Source organism: Grammomys surdaster, unplaced genomic scaffold, assembly GCF_004785775.1.
Source record: "Grammomys surdaster isolate TR1022 unplaced genomic scaffold, NIH_TR_1.0 135, whole genome shotgun sequence".
Lineage (NCBI taxonomy): Eukaryota > Metazoa > Chordata > Mammalia > Rodentia > Muridae > Grammomys > Grammomys surdaster.
Window position 1 is genome coordinate 3,330,797 of NW_021604593.1, and position 20,859 is coordinate 3,351,655.

Sequence of the window (20,859 nt, forward strand, 5' to 3'; positions counted from 1 at the left end):
CCCCTCCCTTCTCCTCCCCTTCCCTCCCCTTTTGAGATCTTTATGGGTCTTGTAATTCAGACTCTTTGACTTCTTAAGTCAAGAAATCGTTTCGTTATTTTAACATGCATATGGCAATTCTTTGGCTTGCAGAAAGCAAGATTAAGCCCCTCCTCCCTGTGGCATAGGCCTGTAATCCTGGCCACTAGGAAGGCTGAGGCAGAAGAACCATAAGCTCGAGGCCAGCCTATGTTACAGAGTTCAGGGCTAGGCCAGGCAACTTAGTGATTTTTTTGTTTCAAAGTAAGAAAAAAACGGTTGGGATGCAGCTCAGTGGTAAAGAGTTTGCAAAGCATGCGCGAGACCCAAAATTTTATCCTCAGGACCAAGGACAGGAGAAAGAAAACTTTAGAAAGCAGAAATGTAGAATCTTAAGCTATGTAGCATTCTCAAGTTCTTTGGTTGTTTCGTAAACAGATCTCACTATGCTATCCAGTCTCTTCCTCCCAAGTCCCGGGATTAAAGACATGTGCCACTGTGCTCAGCAGTTCCTTAAAGGAATCATCACCACACCCATTGTAAAATAGACACAGTAAAGCTTTTTAAATTCTTTGGCAATCTCATGTGCGTATATAATAGTCATTTTTAACCCCCCATTGCCCTCTCTCACCTCCTTCCCTTAGAGAACCATCATCCCAACAGTCCTTTGTCCTACTGTAATATTTTTTGTGTGTCACCCACTCAATTCAGTTGTGATTGCAGCATGAACATGGGCAACCTATCAGTGTCTGCACCACTGAAGAAAATGATTCCTTCGTCCTTTTAGCAGCCTTTAGCTGTTCCTATTACTTTCTTGAGGGGTGAGGCCTCATGAGTCTTCTCCCTTGCATGATGAGGATGGTGGCCTGTGTGGGTCACTACAGCTGAAGTGAGCTCATGCGTACAGCAACCTTGTCAGGTTCACTGCTCATCCTTGGGCTCCTGCATTCCTTTCACATCCTCTTTTGTGATGTCCTTGAGCCTTTCGCAGTGACATAGATGTCCTTTTGAGAACTGAGCACAATGACCAGTTAGGAGTCTTCATTTACCACTGCCCAAGATATGGCAAAGCCTTTTCTTATTGCATGCTGTCTGTCCTTTCTTTAAAGTGTGAAGGATTCATTATACCATGAGAACTCTGAGGAGACGCCAAGTGAACAGTTAGCAGTGATTAGACCTCAAATTGGATATATATTTTGAAGGTTGGTGTCTTAGGGCTTTATTGCTGCTATGAAATACCATGTCAGAAACTAAGTTGGGGAGGAAAGGGTTTATTTGGTTTATACTTCCAGATCACAATCCATCATTGGAATAAGTTAGGACAGGAAGTCAAGCAGGGTCCAGATATCTTTGTATAGAATAGTTATCTTTGTATAGAATAGGATCTAGTCCAGTTTGTGAAAATCCCCCCCCCTCTTTCAAGAGAGGGTTTAAAATAGAGGGGAACTAGGAGGAAAAAGTGACACTGGACAGAGATGTTCCTAGCGAGTATAGGCTGTTTGTCCTTGGGACCACCTGGATAGGCAAGATGGCAGAGCACCAAAGTCCAGTCCAGAAACGCCACACCCTGGTGTTCAGCGTCATATAGTGTGGTCCTGGAATTTCTGTGTATCTTTTTATTCTTACTCTGTGTGGGCAAAAGGACTAGAATAAACATCCCCCCTTCTTTCTAAAAATTATCTATCAACATTACCAGATAGATTTACTGTGATGTATGATCCAAGGGGCTGGATGTCCACGATGAGGCAGGAGCGCCAGGCAAGGCCTTGTGCTGTGTCATACTGGGCAAACCAGAGGAAGAGGCAAAGCAGAAAGAGAGGCCTCGCCTCGGACCAGCCCTGCTCCCGTAAGTAATCCATCCCCAGGAAGCATTATTTCCTTCAAGAGGGTGGCAGCTCATGAACTAATGATCTCTTAAAGGTCACACTCTCCCGGTACTGTTACACTGGGGGCTGAATTTCATCGAGTGTTGGGAGAGGACAAATGGCGTCCAAGCCACAGCCTCAGGCTTCATGAATACTGATGTTATAGCTGTTGGGCAGCACCAAATACGCTGCTCTCTAGCAAAGGAATATAATGTCACTTAAAAACAGGCTCTCTTGCTTTAACAGTGGTTGGGAGGGTTAGGGAGACAGTTTAGTTGGTGAAGTGCCTGCCATGCAAGCATGAGGCCCTGAGTTGGGTTCTCAGCACTTATGTAAGTGCTGGGCAGGGTGAGGCTTGCCCATAGCTCCAGGGTGTGTGGTGAGTTAAGAAGACCTGGAGTTCAATGGCCAACTAGCCTAGCCAAGCTAATGACCTGCAGGCTCAGTGAAAGACTGTCTCAAAAAAAGGGGGGGGCACAAAGTTGGGAGGAGCTGGGAAAGAATATGAGCCAAATACATAGTGTGCATATATTAAATTCTCAATAAAAATTCATAAAATACATAAAATGAGGAGAAACAGTTAAGGACATCTGATACGGACCTCTAGTCTCCACATGCATTCACACAAAAACAGAAACACACCACATACACACAGACACACAGGCAGTTGAGGCGGCTGACATGTATTGTATAACACACACAGGCATTTGAGACAATTGATGTGTATTTTATAACAATGGCAACTACAACATATACAGGATGTTGGGATGATTGGCGTGTATTTCATAACCACACACACACACACACATACACACACACACACACACACACACACACACACATACACACACACAGAGGCAGCCTCAACATATAATACAATTGACATGCATTTTATAGCAATATAAAGTTCTTTTTGCCCATACATAAATCTTGAGGACTTTTTAATGAACAATTGTTCAGTGTTTTCCTCTTAATGAAGTCTTTTTGCATTTCCCTTGGAGTTTTCTTTGTGTCTAATTTTAATGCCACATATACACACATTTTATGTCCATTTTCTCATGCTCTAGATTGTAATTCTGTGTATGTGTGTCACTGGTTAGACTTTAAGTACCCTGAGGTTAGAGACAGGCCCATCTTACTTCCAGGACGATGCCTGGTGTGACGTATGAAAGGTGTGGATAGAGAGTGCTCTGTGCATGTTAAGTAGTGCAGAGCCTACCTCCAGAATCCTAAGATTGGAATAGTGCACACCGTAGCAAGTTTCTGCATCCTTTTTCTTCTTGGGGATGAGCAGCAGCCTGGTATGTTCAGTGTGACCAGACACGCACTATGTTTGATTGCTTGTTGATAACTAGTGGTGACAAGTGCCGTCAGACTGGCTGCTGTTGTTTCAAGGTCATATCTTTCCCTTGGTTGAGCATAAGTGGATTTTGCACTGAGGATGTTGGCTTGGGAAACCCGGTAGATTGTGTTTACTATTTACGTTCTGGAGCATTTATCATTGTCTGGCCTCCGTCACCTCTGCCTTCCATTTTGATAAAATGAGATTTGTGGCTGGCAAGCTCTGGATGGATGCTTAGCATATCAGATGTGCAGGGAGTTGATTGAATGGCCTTTGATTGAGTCTTTGCTTTTCTTTGCTTTGTGCAGAATTGTAATTTCTATCTCATCTCAGGACTTTATTATGCTTTTTTACATAAAAATTTAATCATTCTCATGGGTAGAGGTTAAATTGTACAGATTATTATTAATGTGCTTTGTTTGATACACCAAGCATTCCTTCCTATCCCGTTGAGATAAAAGCTTCCTTTCTGTTTTCTTTACATGGCCTTTCCAGTGTTGAAAACAGAAACAGCTTTTCTGTAGTCATAAAACCAGAAGATAGCACAGTGTACACACAGACACTGGGCATTATGGTGCACCATCAATATAGGCCACTTTTATGTTCTTGCCTACTAGCCAAAAATAAACATTAGAAAGCAGTTTATTACCCAAAATGCCTTGAACTGAAGAGTCTATAAAATTTGATACTTTAATCATTTTAGATAATAAAGTTTAGAAGTGTTGCTCTCATTTGGGTCCTTCCTGGTTTCAGTCTCCCTTCCCATCCCCCTATTCTTCCTTTGGCATTCTCTGTGTCCAAGGGTGTGGGGGGGAGGAAGGGAGAGAGAGAGAGACAGAGAGAGAGGGAGGGAGGGAGGGAGAGATGCAAGGCCTAAAAAATTAAAATACAGTATTTGGAGTGTTTTGACCTCTGGCAAAGATGAGGAGAACCTCTAAGGACCTATCTGCCTCCAGTTCTTGCTCTTATGAGTTTTTATGGATAGGTCACCAGCCATAAATGACATCTTGAGCCCAGCTTGGTGGTACTCAGAGAGAAGAGAGCCACTGACCCACAGAACTATGATGTAATAAATGGATGTTGTTTTAAGTCTCACTTTTTTTTTTGACAGTTTGTTATGTAGCAATAGAAGCCTAAGCAACTGTTGTGTTTCTTTAGTTTTCCCTCTGGAAAAAAAATGGGCATATTTAATTTTAAAAACTGATTTATTAACTCCCCATGTGTGTACTTGCAAGCATGAATATGCTATGTGTGTGTGGGTACAGTCATGTGCCATGTTTCGTGTATCAACCTCAGCCTTGCACAGCAAGCACTGTCGCCCTTCGAGCCAACGCCTCAGCCTCAAGGCTTTTTACTCAACACCGAAGGAAAGAAATAGTCCATCAACTTTATGTTTTCATTTCATGGGAAGGATCCTTAGCTTTCTATATGAAGGAGAGTGAGTCTGTTTTGTGTCCTAGCACAGCAGCAGTGGGCTGGTTTTGCTCTACACCATGAGCCAGAATTTCCCAGTGAACCGGAGTTTCAGCACCGAGACAGCCTCTTCCATCATTGTGGGCTCCCCAGAAGCCCCCCATCCTCCAAAACACTCTTCTGCTTTAAAGGTGACTCTAGGCCTAGCTGTGTGTCTGCAAGGCCAGATAGTGAACACTGTGTTAAGTTCACCAGTGTTTATTGGTTTATTGGTTGTGTCTATTGATGACTTTGTAACATCTTTGGAATGTATCATCTCACTGCCTTGAGAGACAGTGGCAAATGGCGCAGATGAATTGAGGCTGGAGCTGCAGTGACGGGATTAACTGGGGCACTAGGTATGAAAGCTTATCTTATGTAATGTGAAGTAGAAGGTAAGGGGATTGCATAACATATCGGAACCACTGTTTATAATAAGGGTTCACCCAAGGCAAGGGGAGGGAACACTGGTTGGTAGGTTCTCCAGGACTTTTCTTGTAGCCCACGAATCTCCCCCACCCCCACCCCCGTGTGTGTGCTCGCTCAGTCTTCCATATTTGTCTATGGTAAATGATGGAGAGGCTTCATCTCTTTACCCCCATGGGCCCGTCAGTGCCTTCCATGTAGCCCTTCTGCTTTCTTTGGGCTTCTGTGGCTTCTCCTTTCTCCTCTTGCAGATGGAGAGCTGAGGCTGGAGACTTGCTTCTTTTGGTGATTATTGTTTCACAGAAAAAAAGGAAAGACCTTCTGCAGAGCCAAGAATTCTCCTATTCCTGTCTGGGATTTTATTCATTAAAGATTACTTTGAATTAATAAGTTAATACCTTAGATGGGCTAAAGCCAGTTCCCAAGAGTGAGCTGCACACCTTGATAACAATCATGTGTGCATAGCTGAGTGTGATCTGGAAGATAAAGACTTTGTGTGAGTTATTCTGTTTACTCCACATAGAAACGCTGTGGGGATGGATAGTCAGAGGTTTTTCAGTTCTTTGTGTCCTGTTGCGTGGTGATGGCAGGGAGATCCAGGAGGAAATCCTTGTGGATCTGTTCAGGTCGTCAGCTGAGCTGAACTCTCCTCATGGATCCTGAATGACGGTTGGAGTTAAATTGATGGCTTTCTTCCTAATACCTAGTAGCGACTGTTACAGGGCATGGAACAGCTAATGAAGAGGTAGCCGCTGCCTTCCAAGTAATACGGCTCATTCATAAATGTCTGGCTGTTACCCACCCGACTGCAAGTACTGTCCAGCTGAGAAGCATTTACTGCCCTGTCTCTCCAGGCACCAGCAGCGAATGCTTTCCTTGTTCCTTAATGTTCTAGCCACAGAGTGCTCCTTAGTGTGTTTTTGGCTGTGACACAATGCATAGTTAAATGTTTACATGTCACCAACTATTTAAATGCCATTTGAGTAATACTTGAGAAATATTATTGATGCAAAGGCCAATGAAAAGTGTCTAACGGTTCCGATTCCCCTTTCTGTCTCACAGTATTGGTTGGATCCCGCAAAGACTCTTGCAGAGCACAAGGAACTGATCAACAGTAGGTATTTGATTTTAATTTTGTGAGAGCGTGGCGTGAGCATGGTGAACTGTCTGTGATTAGTGCTGGTGAGGGAACAGCGGGACCAGAGAGCAGAGCTCTGGACTGTGTGGTGTGAGGCTCTCGGCAGACTGGGGCGAGCTTAATTTAATCAGATACTCCGTCAGTCTCATTACCGCAGCGATGTCCTAGGGGTGTACCCTCTCCTGGTTTTTATCTGTGACTTTTCTGTATGTTTGTTTTTAAAACCTGTCCTTAAAAAGGGGGAAGGCAGAGAGGAAAGTGTTTGTTTCTGAGTTATGGAGTGTTTTGTTATCCATGCTGCAGGGGACACCCGTGACCTATAAAGTTTTCATGACTTCAGTCTGAGAGATCATTCCTTCTCAGGAGTTACCTTTTGGAATGATCAATATGAATTAATTGGGAAAGTTGTTGTAATTAAGTACATATTCTTTAATCTTAATATCCGCACCCAAGGTTTTATTCATAAACACATGCATAGACTTAAGCGTGAAAAAGAATAATCCTTTAACAAATTTTTGTGGAAAAATTAGGGAAAGTTATAAATTTGAAACATTTTGTGTGTAATTCACCGACATTACATAATTCACGTTGTTGTAACTGTTAACAGCCACATAATTTTCATTATCCCAGACTGAACTATGTGGCTAACAAAGCATTGTGCTTAAACTGTGAGTGACTGCCACTCAGAACCTAGTGGGCCCCTCTGCCTTTATGCCTATCCCTCCTAGGCCTGTGGGCCCTTTCTCTGTGGTAATATCAGTTGTGTGAACTTCCATGGATTCCAGCACAAGAATGCAGCCACGCCTCAGAAAGGAACTAGAAACCCAGAACTGCAGGACCCTCAGGAGCAAGTATGGACTCTCTGAACATCAGCATCGATGTTACATTTCTGGTTTTCTACCTCAATCATTTGCATTTATAGCTCTGGCTCATTTGAACCAGTTAAAAACAATAGCCATCAGAAACTTAGAAAATTTCAGGAGTAATTACTTTTTAAAATAAACTTGTAGGTTTCTCATCTAAGGAAAAACTGTAAACTTCTTAATGGAACACAGTGCTTCATGTCTTTAATTCCAGGACTGTAGGGGCTGAGGTGTGGGGGCACAAGCTGAGGCCAACTTGTGCTACACAGTGATTCCAGGCCAGCTTAGGCTACATAGTAAGTTCTTGTTTCAAAAAGAAGCAGGCAGACACAGGGGCTAGAGAGATGTCTCAGTAAATAGAGCACTGGCTGCTCTTCCAGAGGACCTAAGTTTGATTTCCAGTACCTACATGATAGTGCATAACCTGTACACCCCAGTTCCAGAGGATCCAATGTTGTCTTCTAGGGCTATAGATTTCTCTACCGAGTGTTCCAGATGAGAGTTTGCTCCAAAAGTCTGTTTTCCTAGACTGTGCACACACAGTACCAAATAGTAGACATGGGCAGGCTTGCTGCTCATCCCTGTGGTTTCAGGCAAGCTGCTTCACTAGACAGAGCTTCCTCTGATTGTGGTGGTTTCCAGGCCATGGCTGAGAATGAAATATTCATGAACCTCTGTTGTTGTTTGAGACAGGCTCTCACTGTATATATCTGCCTGACTTGGAACTCACTGTGTACCAGACTGGTCTTGAACTCACAGAGATCCACGCATCTCTGCCTCGTGAGTGCTGCTATTAAAGGCCTGTGCCGACATTGGGCAATACGAAGTGACACAAGCCCCTCCACAGGCCAGTGGAAAAGGCCAGAGCCCTCAAAGACAATTAACTCAAGCTGAGTGTTTTTCATTGTGCATTTTTCAAGTTTCTGCTTAGCTGCTCATGACTGGATACAGATGAGATGTCTGTGCTGGGTGAATAGGGTCATCTGTCATGTTCCACACAATGAAAGGAGCTCTGGAGTCTATAGAATGTCTCTTCCCTTTATCCACCTCTTGGCGGCATGCTAGCTGCCCTGCCCCCCTGGGCGCCGAGACCTGCCCCTGGCCTGCGGGCACCGGCACACCCATCTGCTCAGCTTGACTGATACAGACCATCAGCCATCTCTGGACTTCCTGGCTCTTCTAAATATTTAATAGTCTCACCTCCCTCTTGTCTTTGTTCAGGGGGAGTAGTGTGTTTGTCAGAAATACAAGCGGGGATTGAATATACATAAAAACCAGATATATGGAATACCGATATGAAAGGAGAGTAAAAGTCTTACAATGTAAATTTTTAAAGCATTAAGTGTAAGAAGTAACTCATGTAGGAAGGCAGGGATGAAGGGGGGAGGTGCGGATGGGCCTGCTCTTGATGTCCTGTGTATTCAGTTAGTATAGCTTTGGAAGAGAGTACAAACCATGTGTGAATATGTGATAATAGCCAATAACGTGGTTTGTGTATTATAAATTCATTTTATTTTTATTGCTTGATTTTCCCCCCACAGCTTGTAAGTTATGACTTCATTTATTTAACTAAAAATGAAAGGAGACTAGAGTTTCTTTGAATCTGCTGTGTGCTTTCACTAGGCACATGGCTCATGCTTTCTGTTTGTGGGGCAGAGCCTTGGTGGAAACAATCAGTTGCAACACTGGCTGACAATCAATTGGAATACCAAGTGAAAAGTTCTTTTTAAAGCAGAGGGTATGGCAGTTGGGTGGCAGAGACAGGAGGATCAGGACTTCACACCAACCTCAGCTGTATGGGAGGTTTCAGGCCAGCATGAGCTGCATGAGATCCTGTCTTAAAAAAAAAGCATATTAGAGCTATTAATAATTACTGCCAGCTTGGAAGTTCACAGCTTTGAAAACAGTGCAGACTACATTCATTCACTCTGAGTAAGAAATATTTCTAGGAACAGTGTACTATAATATAACCATACCCAAGGGACCCTCCTTATAAAGAACAGTGTGTGTATTTATATTTACCTAGGAAGATGCAATTCCAGGCTTTGTTTTTGAATTTTTAAATTTGTTTTTGTTGTCTTCTGTGTGTGGTAAATAAATGAAAAAAATCTTTTTTGAGCCAGGCAGTGGTGGCGCACACCTTTAATCCCAGCGCTTGGGAGGCAGAGGCAGGTGGATTTCTGAGTTCGAGGCCAGCCTGGTCTACAGAGTGAGTTCCAGGACAGCCAGGGCTACACAGAGAAACCCTGTCTCGAAAAACCTAAAAAAAAAAAAAAAGACTTTTTGCATATGTGAGACTATGTTTTTTGATTTAGGGTACTTTGAGGGGCTGGGAAAATGGCTCAGTGGTTAATAGCACTGGCTGCTCTCTAAGAGGACCTGGCTTTTATTCCTGGCACCCATACGATAGTTCCCAGCAATCTATACATTCAGTTGCAGGGATCTAACTCCTTCTTCTGACCTCTGAGGTAACAGACACACACTTGGTGTGCATACATACATGCAGGCAAACACTCACACACTTAAAGTGAAGTAAATGAATCTAATCAAAAAATTAAAATAGTTTAAGAATGCACCAGATATGTCTCATAGCCTCTCTGATAATTATTTTGCTTAAGAAATATATATATATAATTTAGAAAGTTCTAGCTAAGTGATTTGCAGAGTATTGCTTTTCAGCCATTGCCACAGTTAAGGCCTTCTTGTGTGTTTTTCCTGGGACAAACAGCATATATTAACTTGTTTTTCCCCTATGAGATGTCAGGGTTTTGTACTCATGACTGTAGACTGACACCCTCTCCACACCAGCATGTACAGATCTCTGTCTGTTTGAATGTCCTGGGGCTGGTCCATTGTCCTATGCCTGTGGCTCACTGACATGGTCCCCTCTGCTGCTCTTCACCTAGAAAAACTTTATAAATATATATATATATATATATATATATATATATAGTTGAAGTGATAAGTGGATGGCTTTTTAAAATAATTTCTCAACGTGCTTTTTTGATTATGAAAACAATTTTTCCTTCCTCCCACCTTCCCTCATTCATGAGTAATTCAAAATATAGATTGATAGAAATTGTGTATAGACTATTCAACCAGCTATAAGAACCTGTGACATTGTGGTATGTTTGGCCATAAGTGTTTTCTGTGTTTATGTGTGAACATGCACTTGCTTTCAGTAGTCGTGAGCCATACCTTTCCCATTTTGTATTCTTATATCTTTAGAAATATTTTATAGATGTAATTGTGCATGTGTGTATGTGTGTGGACACGCATTCTCTGTGTGTATATGTATGTGTGTGTGCCTATGTGCAGAGACTAGAAGAGGGTGCTTTCTTCCCTCGAGGCATGGTCCTTTATGGGGCCAGGAGCTAGACTGACAGTCAGAACCCCTCCAACCCCCATCTCAGCCCCACACAGTGCTGGGGCGACAGGCACAGTTGCAGCTATATTCAGCTTTTTATACTGATGTTGGGATCTGAATTCAGATCCTCTTGTTTATGTAGCAAGCACTCTTATCCACTGAGCCATTTCCCTATCCCCTAATTTTGTCCCCTCCCCAAGTAAAGAACCTTCCATTTTAGCAGTTTAAATTTAAAATCATCAGTAGTTTTTAAGAGTATATATAAGCTAGGCATGGTGGTGCATAAGGGTAGTTTAATGCCGACAATGGGGACACAGGGGAAAGTGGATCTCTGTGAGTTCATGGCCAGCCTGGTCTACATAGCAAGTCTTAGACAGGCCAGCCATAACTACATAGAGATGCTGACACACGCACACACACACACACACACACACACACACACACACGTATGTACGTCAGTGAATACATAGTATACCTAGAGGTAAATTGTAATGCTAATATTATTTGATATGAGAGTGTAAAGCTTAAAATACAATTTGTATGCAGATGAACTGTCAACTGCTTGAAATAGATGGTTTTCATATTTAATGCCGTCTCCATATGTGAATATAATTAATTGTTACATATTACAATGCAACTTTGAAGATGATATGAAGTATAAATATTTTTTGCTTTTTTTTTTAAAGCTGGACCTCCATATACTTTGTATTTTGGTATTAAATTCTATGCTGAAGATCCATGTAAACTCAAAGAAGAAATAACCAGGTATAGTAAGGACTTTATCTTTGAATAATGTGCTGTATGAAAGACTGTATTAAAAGTGGATTAAAGAAGTTGGGGTGAAACACTTGCATGTGTGTCGAGCCATGTCCTGCCATACATCTGCTGTGAGGATTAAATTTTAGCCTTGCACGAGGTAGCTCGGGGTCCACGATAGATGTGTTTGGAAAATGACAGGAGCCCTGGTGACGTGGTGATAGATTTTGCATCTCTGTGATGAGATATTCTTTGTCATTGTTCAGCCTTCAGCCTTTGTGTTTGGGGAAGAGCAGTCATTTGAACTGCAAACAGTGGGTGTTTTGATGCTAGTTTTGTGTTTATAAATATATATTAAGAAAGCCAGTTACTTTAATTAGTTGTAGATGAAATATCAGCTGTTTAAATATTTCATTTATCTCTGCAGGAAATGAAAAGATAGTCACTTTTACAATTAACAGGGGAAATAAAAGATCAGTATTATAGTGTATTATTTTGTCTTTATTACCAAAAAAAAATTCAGTAAAGAGAGATTTTTCTCATTGATATTGGTTAGATAGATCACCAGAACAGTCTACAGCAGTGTTTGAAAGCGCCTCTGCAGAGGTCATAGGTTCCTGATGACCGTGACCAGTGAACTGGCCATGAGAGCAGAAGCATTTGTCATAACTCAAATGGTTAACTTTCCAGTGAACTGTATTTATGGACGGAAGTCAAGCTTCATACATTATGGGAAAAACTAGAAATCAGATCATCAAAAGCAGCCTGTGGGTTTTCCCCTTTCTATTCCATCCTTTTATATGTGCATTTGCATATGTGTGGGGCTGTACACATGCAGAGGTCAGAGGTCAGGTATCTTTTATAATCACTCTTCTTCATTTTTGAGACAAGGTCTTTTATTATTTGGCTAGACTGGCTGCTTAGCAAGCTGCAGGGAAATGTCTGCCTCTGTGACCCAGAGGTGGGTTTGTAGGCGTGTGACACGGGTGCTAGGGATCTGAACCCGTGCCCTCATGCTTGCTCAGCAGGCAGGGCATTGACCTGGCCATTTCCCCAGCTCCTTTTGCACTCTGCTTTTCTGCTCAGAGTTTCTTTCATCTTTACTTTGGACTCATTGGGCTTTCCCATGTCACTCTGATCTGCCACACGTAAGCCTCGTCCCCAGAGCCATGTCATGTCTGCCTCCATTTAACCTGCTTTCGTTTGCTTCTGAGCACTCTGAAAAGCCAGTGTGGGCTTCCCATCATGTACTTTTCTGCAAAAAGGGAGTTGTTCTGAGAGGAGAGGTATTTGTATTAGAGCTTTGCAGGGGTGAGGTGGGGTGGGAGCAGGGCAGAAACCAAGTCTAAGAGTAAAAATATAATACCTGTAACTCATTAGAGAATGACAAAGGGACATTTTGTTTAAAGGTAGAGAAAGTCCATCATTTTGATGGATTCTGCCTCAGTATCTGTCTCAAAAAACTATTGTAAGCATTGTGTTAGGGTGATTGTGTGTTTGAGTGCTAAGTACTTAGTCAATGTGAATTCTTAGTAGTTCACCCTGTGTTTGTCCTGACAGTACAGTGAAGTTGCTCTTAAATAGAGTTAGCTTCCAAAAAAGTTTGTGCTAAGGAGGAAAAAGATCAAGGGTTTATAATCCATTTCTTTACCTGTGTTTAACTTGTATTAAGAGGGAACAGAAGATAACCTTCAGAATCAACTAATGCTGATGTCCCAGAGTGCTGTAAGGACAGCCATTTTCCTGTCAGGTATCACACCAGATTGTTCAAGAACCAGATGACATGATTAGCTCATAGGATGTGACTGTAAACGTACTTGTATAGGTAAGCTAAATGCACCTTTAACAATCGATCGCTGTGATACGCTATGTGGAGGATGATACTGTTGACCTGCATGAGTGCATCGCTACACCGACAGGTCCATAGTGCAATAGACGTGGAAAAGTGAACAGATTGCATAGAGTAACTTTAGTGTGTGTGTGTTTGAGTGTGGCGCATAGGTGTTATGGCATATGTATGGAAGTCAGAGGGCGTCTCTTCAGCAGTCAGTCTTCTTTCTTATTCTGAGGCAGGTTGTCTCTTGTTTTGGCTGCTGTCCTGTGATGGACACTGGCCCAGGAGTGTCCATCGTATTTCCCTGTCTCTGGCTCCCATCTTGTGATAGGAATGCTGGAATTGTAGTTGCCTGCTCCCACATCACCTGGTTCTGGAGATGGAACTCAAGTCACCAGGTTTGCTCAGCAAGCGTTTTTACACACTGAGCTATTTCCTAGGCTAAAAGCTAAAACTGAAACTCAAAAGCAAAATTCCCTTATATGCGATTAAAGGAAAACCATTTTTGTGGCTGGTATTTCCAAATTAAGTTTCAGTGCTTTCAAATTTAAGTTCAGCTAGGCATCCTAACACTTGGGAAGCTGAGACAGAAGGATTGCTCTGAGTTCAAGGCCACAAAGCCACAAAGCCACAAAGCCACAAAGCAAGTAAGCAAGCAAACAAAAAAATCCCAAGTAGATTGCTTATCTTGATTCTGTTTTTTTGAGCATTAGTCCAGCCTACTCTGTCACAGTTTTTTGAGTTTTTCATAGTTTTCTATGAAATACAAGATAATGGAAACTTTTGTATGTATAGTCTTCCATCTGACTGGTTGTATAATTTTGAGAAAATTGTGTAACCTTTTTTGTTGTTGTTGTTAATCCTGGTTTCCTGACTACATAACAGAATTACAAGGTTTCTATGTAAATAGATTTTAAAAATTATAATATTTCTTGCTTCGACCTCTATTGCCATTCAGCTAGTTTTTGTCTGATAAATGGAATTTTCTATTTCTACAGAAAGATGACTGGAAGAATGTAGTTACTTAGTGCATGCATAGCACTGACTCCGGTGCTAACTATGTAAGTGCTCAGTAGATCAGCAGGGCAGCAGAGGTGGGGGAAGTGATAGTTAATTTGTATTTTCTTCATTTGTTGCTTCAAGAAATAGACAAAGATCAATGCTGAGCCCCTGAGATAGGTCTTCCAGGTTTACCCATCATTAATCAGAACTGTCTAGGTGTATGAGTGCATATAGCTACGAATCATCCAACCACGGTCTTGTAGCATGCATTTCTAAAATTGGTGTCTTAAGGCTGGATATCCCCACTTGTTCACTCTTCATTCAGTAGCTGTGTGGAGCACTGTGCTCTGTGTGACCATCTGAAGAAACAGATCTGCTTTCCACTGGAAGGAAACATTTTTGTATTTCTATCTGTATAATGAGTTTTATTTGAGCTTTAAGGGAAAAAAAAGGTCATTTTAGTTTCTAAAGTATTTGATAGGATTTTAATGTTAAACTCACCTGTTTTCATTACTTGGCCCTTGAGCTCTGGCAAGAGAGTTGGCCCAAGAAGTATCTTACCATCTACCTGCGCAGCATGGCTTGGAAGGCTAAGGAATTTTTGGTAGGGTATTTAAAAAAAATCGTCTTTCCTCTAAAGGCGCTCACATCTTTGAAAGGTTTGGATGGAAGACCAGGTTAAACATGCAAGCGTTCTGATCAGGGTGGAAAGGAGTATGTTACAGCCATACTGTCAAATATTTGCGGTTGAATGTGTCTATCAGGGATGGTTTCCCTGTGTTCCTAGGTCTCTCACGTGGCACCTGAGAACGGTGTGCCATCAACTCCTGAAGCAGCCGGTGAGGAGGTTTTGCCTCAAGCCTGCACTCAAACTCCAACTTGATATCAGTCTTCTGGGAGTGGGCAGTGTAGCCTCTACCATTTAGATTTCTCTTAGGGCTGTAAGTGGGTAAAGGCATTTATCACAGAGGATTTCTAGATTCCATTTATTTTTCTTGTCTTTGCCTCTCCCGGTGACATCGAGCACCACCACCTTACAGAGGAAGGGAGATCACAGGGCAGCCTGAAGGATGTGAGGATGTGAGGGGACATTAGTGGTAGCTGCTGGATACAGTGTGCTGGTTTGTGTGAATGCATGTGTGGATGTGTGTGTGCATGTGTGTGTGAGGATGGATATATTGGTGCTTCTGTGTGTGTGTGTGTGTGTGTGTGTGTGTGTGAGCACGTGTGTGTATGGATGCATGTATGGATACTTGTGTTTGTATACATGTGTAGATGCATGTGTGTGTGTATGTATTAAAGCATGTTGTGTAGATGCATGTGCATGTGTGGATGCGTTTTTGTGTGTGTGTGTGTGTGTGTGGGCCACAGGTCACTGGGTGTCACTCCTCAGGCACTGTCCACCGTGAATCTGGAGACAAGTGTTCTTATTGGCCTCGACTTCATCAATTAGGCTACGTTTACCCGGGAACTCCAGAAATTTGCCCATATCTGCCTCCTGAAAGCTGGGATTATAAGCACACTACCATATCTGCTTTTAAAATTCAGGTTCTTGGGATCAAACTCTGGTTCTTCTGCTTGTACAATGAGCACTTTATCAACAGAGGATTCCAGCCCACATATAGTCTCCTGACTGAGAGAGTTCTAGGATCCAACTCCTTGGGCTATCATTCTGTTTCTGCTGCTTGACTAGCAGTGAGATCTTGGGCCAGTTATGTCACCTGTAAAATGAACATTACAGCATAACAGTGCTGACATTGTTTTCCTAGGTGATTGTATGTAAAAGCCACAGAAGGTGTTACAGTTTTTACAGTGCTGAAAACACTTGTTGGCCCTGTGATTATGAAAGGTAACCCGGAATGAGCCAAGCTGACACACTGAGCTGAGTCTTCATATGTGGGAAGAGAGATGGAAGTACACTGTTGGTTTTGGCTGGGACACATGCTTTTGGGCCTTGTAGATGACATATAAAATCCAGGCAGGATCCTTGTAATGTCTTCCTCTTGAGAACAGCAGTTGTTGATGGACTTTAATTAAAGATGCTTGGTTTTCTCCTTTGGTCAGGGCCTGAAGCTTCAAGTCTGAGCAGCACCAGAGATTGTTAATCTCCTTTCTCCATTTCTCTTTTAGATATCAGTTTTTCTTACAGGTGAAGCAAGATGCCCTTCAGGGCCGCCTGCCTTGTCCTATCAACATTGCTGCTCAGCTGGGAGCGTATGCCATCCAGGGTGGGTTCCACTCAGGTTCATTTGCTTCAGAAATGCTTGGGGCAAATAGTTGAATTTTTATTTGTACATAAGTTTATTTTTTGAAACTCTTATTAGATACTATCTTGGAAAATAAAATGCAGCCAGTCAGAATTCACATCTTGACCAGTATCCCTTCAAAAGATATAAGAATGGAGCTGGCTCCATTTTTCCTTAAAGGGGGTTGTATATGGTTCTAGTTTCAGGGTTAACCTGATTCCTAAGTAGAAAGCCAAGACCTCTTTCGATTCTCCCCTCTGCCTGAGTTCTGTGACTCGGTAGCCCATGCCCATACCTGTCCTGTCGCAGGACACTGCTGACAGCAAGCCCAGAGTGTCACTATCTGAACTCACTTCCTGAGTCAACATGATGGCTGTGTCAGGTGGCTCTGGGTAATTTGGTTCCTTTGAAGACTCAACCTGGGCATGTTTCAAATGCAGTGTTGGAAAACTGAGATAGATAGCTTGGTCTTTGAGACCCTAGTAAATTAGACGTTGTATAGACTAGATGTTCCAGGCAGAATTTCAACTAGATAAGCTGGGTTGGGGCTTAGAAGGTAGATTATTAGAGGGAGAGGTTAACTGAACTTTCTGGGTTGGTTTGTTTCTCTGTGTTGATGGTCGTCAGACAGACATGCAGCATGGTTGTTTTGAATGTTCTCTCTCTTGGTTTCTTTGTCGGAGAGGATACATGGATCATCTCCAATGTTGCCAGAATACATAACCTCGAACTCAAAATGTGCACATTCATTGTATTTCATAAATACTAATCCGAATTGAAACAGAATGATGATAGACTGTGGGAACACAAAACCTCTTTATTTTCTAAATCCTAGTTTGTTTATGTCACACGTCTTTGGTGAAGTTTTTTCTTTGTTACGTTTTAGTAAAGCTATTTATTAGTTACCTTAGCAGTATCATTTTATTGATAAAAACATTTGAAGAAGAATGTTTAAGCATGATAGAAAAATTCCATTCCTATATTTTTAGAAGCACTTCCCACAAATACCTGTGGTACTTAAGGAAAAAACTATATCATTACCTGTGATACTTAAAGGAAAAACTATATGAATAAAAAGACATTTTGTTTTCCAGCCGAACTGGGAGACCACGACCCATACAAGCATACTGCAGGGTATGTGTCGGAGTACCGGTTTGTTCCTGATCAGAAGGAAGAGCTGGAAGAAGCCATAGAAAGGATCCATAAAACTCTAATGTAAGCGAATTATGTATTGCGTCAGCCCTCATCAGTGTCAGCTAAGACAGCTATAAATATTCCCAGTGATAAACTCACCTGTGCTGTGAGCGCTTGCCTGCTTCTTTTACTACAATAAATGCTCATTGAAACCCCCAGCTATCCAAATAGTATAGAGGAGACATTAAGCCTGGTACCTAAAGTTGACACAGTCTTGATCAATGACTCCTGACCTCTCCGCTCTGCATAATTCCCATAGAGATAACTGGTTTTGTATATGTTTAGGCATTGTGACTTTACATAGGCAGAATCACTGTAAGAGCTGCATTTTGTAGGTTTTCTCATCACTAGTAACCTGTGAACTCTTATAATGTGTAAATACTGCTTCTAACTATATAAAAATAACTAAGCATGCTTTTGGGTATTTGAGATTTGCCCTGTAGTAAGTATAGATGTCTTTAGAATTAGAAACAAAAATCCTATCTAGCAAATCCCATAGCAAATGAGTCTGTGCAAGAAGAAGACACTGGTATGTAGCTTCTGCAGGCATTATGCTAACCCTGATGCACCTTGAGAGTTCAAGTACTCCCCTGGGAAGATTTTCAGTTAATTGCCCAGAGCAATGAAGTTATAATTTAATTATAGTTATTTTGGTTAAATCCTCTGTACTGATTAACTTCACCTTTTTGCTTCTTGTGTAACATTCCCCTTTGAATATACTTGGTTTCAGATCTATTATAGTTAAGAAAAACATGTAGAATCAATCTGCTCAACAAAAATGTTTGCTGACTAGATCTGCCTCAGTAGTTAGCGGCAGAAGTCAATTGCCGAATAGCGATCAGGGGAGCTGACTCTCCATCTTGGATTAGCATGCACTCGAATGCTCTCCTGCCTGGAATAGAATCCTTCATTTTAAGGTTTTTGCTGAAGTGGATGCTAACAAGAGAGAGCTTGTTATACATTATAAAGGGCAGTGTGTTTGGCACAGTCTGCGAATGCTAATTCTACTAGGAGTTTCAAAGTATGACTGTATTTTGAAATTATAGGGTTTTGGATAAAGGCCTTCATATGTGTTTTATGTTCTTGTGTGGCCAGTTGTCTAGGGATAAAGCATGATCAAAGTTTATGAAGAACTTTCTTCTAGGCTTTCATCTAAGTGCACAGTGACTGAAGTGAGGGAACACATCAGGGAGCATGGCTCAATTTTGAGACGTTCTTAGCAGCTTTTATCTTTTGTTAGCCATCACCCCCCCCCACCACACACACACACACACACTCAAGCCTCTCCCCCCGCCCCAATTCATCCTTGGAGAATCCTGGCAGATGCTTAGCCTCATTAAGAGCAAATGGTGTTTTCTGGATATTACTACCAGTGTGAAGGCCTTAGGAAGATTTCTCTACTCAATTATGAAAACGACAAGCACTTTATAGTTTCTGTGTTAGCCACTGTGCTTCTCAACCGCACCTGTGCTCAGGAGCTGTTGACGTGACCCCTGTCGGGTAGTGGGGCCCTTCAGCTCCTTGCCTGATGTGGTGCTGGCTCTAGTTGCTCCTGGTGCATAGCTGCTGCTGCTGCTGCCGCCGCTGCTGCTGCTGTACATAGAGACATCTTGCTCTTTGAGAAGTGGGAGCTTTTTAATTTGAATGCTTATATTCTCAATAATCTCTTTGGGAGCTTTTGAAACTGAGAAAATTTTTTAATACATACTAAGAATTTGGGGATGGACTGTAACGAGCAGAAGTAGGTCTGGTAAGTGAAATTAACTTAATATAAATATTACCTTCTTGTCATCCAGAGGGACAGGTTCTTCCTGAGGTACAGAGTCTTAGCCTTTGCATCAGTACAGAATGTTGCTTGTTTTCCCAGCGAACACTATGGAGTGTCCTTCTCTGTAAGTGGAGTAGCTCTCAGTAAAATACGGTGCTGTGTTTATTCTCGGTGTAGGGGTCAGGCTCCATCCGAAGCTGAGCTGAATTACTTGAGGACTGCCAAATCCCTGGAGATGTATGGCGTTGACCTCCATCCTGTCTATGTGAGTAACATTTAATTAACACAAAATATTTTAAGTGGATGACATTTTTGTTAAAAAGTCAGAGAAACTCCCGGAGGGAAGCCGCAGCCCTCCTGTCTAGCAAGCAGATGATAGTCCTCCTGTGCTTTCAAACTCAAAGCAGCTCTTATGCGGATTAAACCCTAATGAGTTTTGCATAAAAGTCAGTGATTATATTTCCATGTGTAGAAAACAGTTGACTGGGCTTGCAAACACAGTCTCGATAGCAGTTCCAAAGGACTTAGCTAAATGTCAGAACGGTTTAAAAACTAGACTGGAATTGACGACATTAGAAAATGGAAGGACTTTCTAAAAATAAGATTTTTCTTTTTTTTTTTTATTTTTTTTTTATGGTTGAAAAGAATAAGGTTTTTGCCAGGTAAAGTAGGTGTTGGGCAGCATTCCTGGTGTGGTGGTTGGCAGATGGGGTTGAGTGGACAGTGTTCTGTCATCAGGGGAGTGGTTGTGTGGCTAGTACTTGCCAGTTTTCTTCAGTAGCCAGGAAACCTGCCAGCTGTTGTCAGTGAGCGTCCGTCGGATCCTTACCAAGTATCCCAGAGCCAGGTCCTACCCTCTCCAACATTTCTCTTTGAGGACTCGTTCGTGTTTGCACTCCTGCATTTATGTTATAGCATGTCTTTAACTCATTAGTATTTTCTAAAACAAGAAACGGTGCTTCCTACTAATTCAGACAGTCATCAGGATCTTACGGTACAGTTTAGACTGGCCCAAACTTTGCTTGTCTTTACCTGTGGAGTGCTGGGATTCCAGGCACCTGCCATTGTTCCTGGTCCAACTTTTAGAGTTAGAAGCATCCTTGAATATATATATATTCAGTGTGTCAGGGGAAGTTACAGATTGGAGGAGACAGAAGGTGTCTGGTATTAGATGCTGTTCTCGTTGGAGAATGAAATGTTGCCTGCTTTAAGGGTATCTCTGAGGTCTGGGTGGCAGTTCTGAGATCTCAGCACTGTAGTCCCAGGTCGAGGCAGGACTGGCTCACAGTGGAGACTAGCCTGGAAAAGCAGTGAAGGAAGGAAGGACAGAAGGAAGATGGGAATCTTTAAATCTCCATGAAGTAGTTGTCTTCTCCCCGATGGGCATGTCAATCCTGATAGATTTTGGGGTATTTAAAAAATATATACCTCCTAGGAAATTCATAGAGGCTTCTGCAGAATGCTTGTGGCTTCTGTAATTATCTTGATTCATACTCAAGTTTCTCAGCTTGGGAGGGTGGTGGTGAGAGCCTGAGGGAAATGCCCTGCATGTGTTAGGTCTTCCTTCCCTCTGAGGATGCTGACCTGC

General features: G+C 42.1%; 1 protein-coding gene across 1 annotated transcript in view; it reads left to right on the top strand.

Annotated features, from left to right (window-relative positions):
- Epb41l4a (erythrocyte membrane protein band 4.1 like 4A) overlaps positions 1–20,859 on the top strand; it is a 209,476-nt gene that overhangs the window by 102,724 nt on the left and 85,893 nt on the right. Inside the window, exons 3-7 of the mRNA XM_028762721.1 lie at positions 6,166–6,217; positions 11,158–11,236; positions 16,194–16,291; positions 17,404–17,524; positions 19,449–19,536. Coding sequence (XP_028618554.1) covers positions 6,166–6,217; positions 11,158–11,236; positions 16,194–16,291; positions 17,404–17,524; positions 19,449–19,536 — 438 coding nt within the window. The remainder of the gene's footprint in view (positions 1–6,165; positions 6,218–11,157; positions 11,237–16,193; positions 16,292–17,403; positions 17,525–19,448; positions 19,537–20,859) is intronic.